Source organism: Tupaia chinensis, unplaced genomic scaffold (genome assembly GCF_000334495.1).
Source record: "Tupaia chinensis unplaced genomic scaffold, TupChi_1.0 Scaffold000093_1, whole genome shotgun sequence".
Classification (NCBI taxonomy): Eukaryota; Metazoa; Chordata; class Mammalia; order Scandentia; family Tupaiidae; genus Tupaia; species Tupaia belangeri.
In genome coordinates, this window is record NW_006159555.1 from 5,023,291 (window position 1) to 5,028,525 (window position 5,235).

The window sequence follows — 5,235 nt, forward strand, 5'->3', positions numbered from 1 at the left end:
GCTGTGAGAGGCTGGTGGTCGGCCCTGGGATCAGTCATCATCAGAAGATGTGGCTCCCAGAAAGCTGCCTGGATCTGGTTAGTGAAGGTTCCAGGAGTAAAGCGAGCAGCAATAGAAGTGGCTCCAGTGGCAGCAGCGAACTTCAGCACAACCCTCTGTCCAGTGTTCCTGGAAGATATGACACTGATGTCGGCAGGATTTTCGATGGCAACAATGGCATGAGCTGCCAGCAGAAGCTTCTCCCAGGTCCTCTTCAGATTTATGATGTAGATGCCATCACTTTTCCTCTTGTAGATGTACTGCTCCATTTGGAAGTCAAGGTTGGTGCCACCTAAGTGGGTTCCTGCGGCAAGGAACTTGAGGACATCCTCCTTCATCTGCAGGACATTGTGAAAGTTTCCCTTTAAGTTTCCCTTTCCACATTCCCTGCCCAGAAAGTTTCCCTTTAAGTTTCCCTTTCCACATTACCTGCCCAAGGGTCCATACGGCATTGTTCTGGGTTTCTGTCGTAACTTAAAGAATAATGTAGACATTAAGATTGCACAGATACTTAAAAGAAATTCAATAAAAGTCCATGCTTCTGTTCACAAGAACCGTTATTTAATAACTGCTTCTTAAGCAATTTAAAACATTTCTGCCTAACGTTTGTTAAAGATGAAGCTGTTTTGTTGCTAGTACAGTTATACTGCCAGTCACAAACTAACTAAAAGTTCTACTAGTGAAACTCCTATCTGGATAGTGACCAATGGCATATATAATTGTGTGTGCGTATCTACATGGATGTGTGTATGTGTGTGAGGGAGAGATGGAGAAAATATACAAACGAAAGACAATGGAATGATGCCTTTAAAGTACTGAAAAAAAAGTATCCAACAAGAATTCAGTACCGAAGTTAATTTTTACCTTTAAAAATATTTGCATTTCTTATTTTCTTAATTTTATTGTGCAGATCCAAGTTTCAGCCTGGTAGCATATACCTGCTGCTGGAAACACTTACTTATGTACTTATTTGTAGTGCTGATCTGGCCATGAATTGTCTCAGTGTTGTCTTGGTCTGGAAAAGTCTTCATTTGGGGTTTTTATTTCCCACTGCAGCCACCAACACGCTTCCTTCTATGGCAGGAAGAGGTCCTTTCACTACAGGAGGGGTGGAAGTTGCCTCGATGCCCACCACTGAGTGTTTTACTCATTTTTCTGTTCCCTTTCTTCTAGAACATCAGCCCCATGAGAGGAGAAATGTTTCCAGGACCTCATCTCAGCCTCTCTTTCCTTCACAGTGACCACTTACTACTGTGTCCAAATTGGTGGCAGCTGCATCCCTCTCACCTCTGACCCCATGGTTGCACCCACCATCACCTCCATGGCTTTCTGCATGTGTCACTGCTGCGTACACTCTACCACAACCCTGTTGCTAAAATGCAGAGGTGACAGGACTCTCCTCTCATATTTCCTCTGTGAGAGCAAGCCAGTCAGTTGTGACTGAGGAGCCAAGGACATGTGGCCTTGGAGTTGGAGAATTGACTGGGTGGGGACAGGACAGAGGTATTCAAGGCAGGACCACATCTGGAAAGGGTAGAGTAAGAAAGCTGAAAGAGCCAAGGCCACCTATGACTCTTGGAGGGCAGACAACGCCCTTCAGAAGGAGATAATAGGGCTGAAGAAGGCAGTAGGGAAGGGACTAGAACTTGGAAGAAAGGGATTGCTGTGATGACAGAGATGGGAAGGGGTGAATGAGTGTTTAATAGAATTTGTTGTGAGCTGACTGGCTGGAAAAAATGTTTAAAAACAGCAACGAGCTATTTACCAAGCAGGAAATGGCATCTAGACTAGTTGGAAGATGTTAGATAAAGTTAGTGTTCTGAACCTGCCCCTGTAGGCTAACGAGACCTCCTAAGGTCTAGTTAAATCTCCGAGAGATAGAAATAACTTCACCGGCTTCAGATGACAACTACATGAGATGGTGTACATAATGCCCTGGAACTATGTCTGGAGCACTGGTGCCCACAGTGTCTGCTTACCATAGTCGTTAATCACAGAAACCTGGAAATCACAGGTTTATGTCAACGCATGATTCCCCTTTCTAATTTAAAGAAAGAGGTCTGCATATTCACATCTACTCGATGTGAATTCTGTGATATAAATCTATGTGAGCTCCAATTTGCATGCCAGTCAGATGCAGATGAATGGATGTATAGAAAAGGCTTGAATAGTCTTCATGGTATTCTAATTATTCTTCTTGGTAATTTTGTTTCACAAAAAATTCCTCAAAGAATTTCTTTTTGTCTACATCTAGTAAACTCAGAATATGTTTGGTAGGCTATTTGCCAGAGTAAATAAAACCACTATTGCCGAAATAACAGAAAGAGTAACTCAACCCATATTCAGTTGCTTCCTTGCTTCACATTTCTCCACTTGCACATTTGGCTTTTACATCTTACTAAATCTGTGTTTCTAGAGCAAGATCTGACCTTGTATCATCTGCAATCCAGATCCTCCAGGGGCTCCCGTTGTCAAGCAGCTTAGTTTGACTTGCCTGGCACACACGTTTCTAGCCTCAACTCTTACAGTGCGTCCTCAGAGACCCTATGTTTTAGATTAACAGTGACACGTTGTATTCCAAGTCTTATGCTTTCCCAGTGGGATTGTTGACATTCTACCTATGCACTGAGGCTGAGATAAGATAACATGTTTTCTTTGAAGCTTTGCCTAATTCCCTTGCCCAAATCAAGGGTGACAGTTCTTATCTCTAAACTATTACAAAACTTTATTTTACCTGTTTTATGTTGCATTGTTCCTCCTGTCTACTTGCCTGCCTGTCATCCTCCCTCCTCCTCGCCTCCCATTCCCTTCCTTCTTCAAGCACTGTGTACACCTACTAGGTGTCATGTACTGTGCTACCTGCCGAACTTGCAGTGATGAATAAAGCAGACAAGATCCACACTCTAGTGAATATGACAGTCTAGTTGGGGGGAAAATGGCACTGATTGACCCACTAAAAAACAAATTTATGTAGTTGCAAGGTGAATTCCATACCATCAAGATGGGTATGGAGCACCATAAAATAACAAAAGAGGGTGGACTTTTAGATTTAGATTTTGAACAGAGAAGAAAGAAATTTTGGCCAGTGAAATGGTGCAGATAGGAGAGGTCTGTTGATGGACAGTCACAGTTATGCCCATTCAGATATCCTAGCCCCAATTCACAGCTAAACGGTCAACTCTTCTGGAAAATTCATTTAAAAACTGATATTGTTTTCCTTTTTTATTATTTTAATTTTGTCAGAGGGTGTGTGCAGTCACGGGGGCGGGGGAGGGGGAGAGAGAGAGGGAGAAAGAGGGAGAGAGAGAAAGTATCCCACAGTGGTCAGAGTCACACTGTAACCCTTCTGCTCCACTTCTGTTGGGATTTTGGGCATGTACACACACACATGCCTGGTGTGATTCTCAGGCAGCTGAGTCCATGACTAACCACACAGTGGGCCGTGTGGGATCCAGTGGCCTTAACCACTATACCACAGACTGGCCCAACATTGTTTGCTTTGCTGCTCAACCAGCTGTCCAAGAGCAGAATACTTTAATAAGCCTCTCTTCAGTGTTTTCATTTTAACCCTAAATTCCATGTTTTCAAACTGTTTGTAGTTTTCCCTTTACCCTCTCCTCTTTCTCTCATATAAATCCTGTTTTTGTTTTGTTAATCAATTAATAAATTATTTTTTTCTGCATTTAAGTAGATAATATATTAGTAAGTAACTATGTACCTGTCAGTTATTTTTTGGCAGAAGTTAGCATTTACTGAGGTCTATTATGTTCCTACATGGTGCTAAGAGCTTTAAATATGCCATCTCATTTACTGTCATAATAAGTCTCTAAGATCAATTATTCCTCTTTTCTTCTCCAGATGGAAACTGAAGCACAGATAGATAGGTCAAGAGAGGGCCAGTATTTGGACTGAATTCTTTGACTCTAGCACCTGTTCTTCCAATTTCAATGCCATACCACTCTCAAGCCACAACACTAGTACAAGCTTTTATTAAAAAAATTTTTTTTTCAAAATTTGCTACTGTGGGGTGTATGTGTGTGTGTGTGGGGGGGGGCAAGAGAGATAAAGGTACAGAAAGTAAGAAAGCAGGAAGACGTCTACACCACAATCTTCATTCGGGATTTTGTGCACACACACACTCCACATGATTTTCAAGCTGCTGAGTTTGGACTAGAACTGTGCAGTTGGTCATGTGGGATCCAGCCTCCTTACCCACTATGCCTCTGGCTGTCTATGCACAAGCTTCTTAAAGGGAGGAAAAATGTTTTGTCAATAGGAAGTCTTGACTGGTGAGATGGAAATCAGGTAGAATAAACACAGCTGATACCATTATAAGTCTTGAAATTTAGGTGCTTATGTCTTTGAAAACTTAATTTTCAATTCTGAAGATCCAAATCAGTCCAAATTCTAAATGCCAATTTTCCATAATAACCAAAATATTCTTGGCTCACAAGCAATGTTCTATGCAATTTTCTAAGAGAATTGCTAGACTACATTGTAAGTATATTTTTAATTTTTTCATACATTTTACTAAGATATTTTCTTATATTATATTTTATAAATATAAGAATGTTTCCTGCACAAATAGATTTCAGCTTGTCTACCTATCCATGATTTTTTCTTCTTTCCTTCCTTCTTCTCCCTTGTTCTTATTTCCGTCCCTTTTTATTTTCTTTACTCTTTTAGTTTTTTCTTTCCTCTTCGTCCCTCATCCCTTAGTTGCTATTTATCCATTCAGTCATGCATCTATTCATGTGTTCCCACTCATTCCATAAATTAGTCAAGGAGTAGTAAAATAGTTGAAATTTCCATAAATTCTAAGAATTCTTAATTCCAACAAAAATGATTCTCCATATATTAGCATGTTTTTCTACGTGCATCAATTTAGATGGGGCAGATTATACACTTGTATAGAAATAGATTAATATATTATCACCTATGGACATGCTCCTGGAATCATTGTGAGAATTCAGTGAGCTCTGTCTTGTCCAAGGCTCTCTGGAGTCTCAGAGTCATGTCCGTTGACCATGTGAAGGCACACTCGTGGATGCCAGCATCCGTACACAGCCTCTCCATGTACCTTTCCTTCCACCACATACTTTGGAAACCTGTTGTAGTTTTTTGTCATTCATTCCCCTGACTCATGTCCATCTCCTATATTGACTCTGATCCTCCTCCTACACCAGTGACAACCTC

At 41.0% G+C, this 5,235-nt stretch overlaps 1 protein-coding gene across 1 annotated transcript in view; it reads right to left on the bottom strand.

Annotated features, from left to right (window-relative positions):
- The window catches only part of LOC102500099 (40S ribosomal protein SA), a 792-nt gene extending 412 nt beyond the window's left edge, over positions 1 to 380 (bottom strand). The window contains exon 1 of the mRNA XM_027769845.1: positions 1 to 380. This exon is cut by the window's left edge and continues 412 nt beyond it. Coding sequence (XP_027625646.1) covers positions 1 to 377 — 377 coding nt within the window. The 5' untranslated portion in view covers positions 378 to 380.
- Between the last annotated feature and the right edge of the window lie 4,855 nt (positions 381 to 5,235).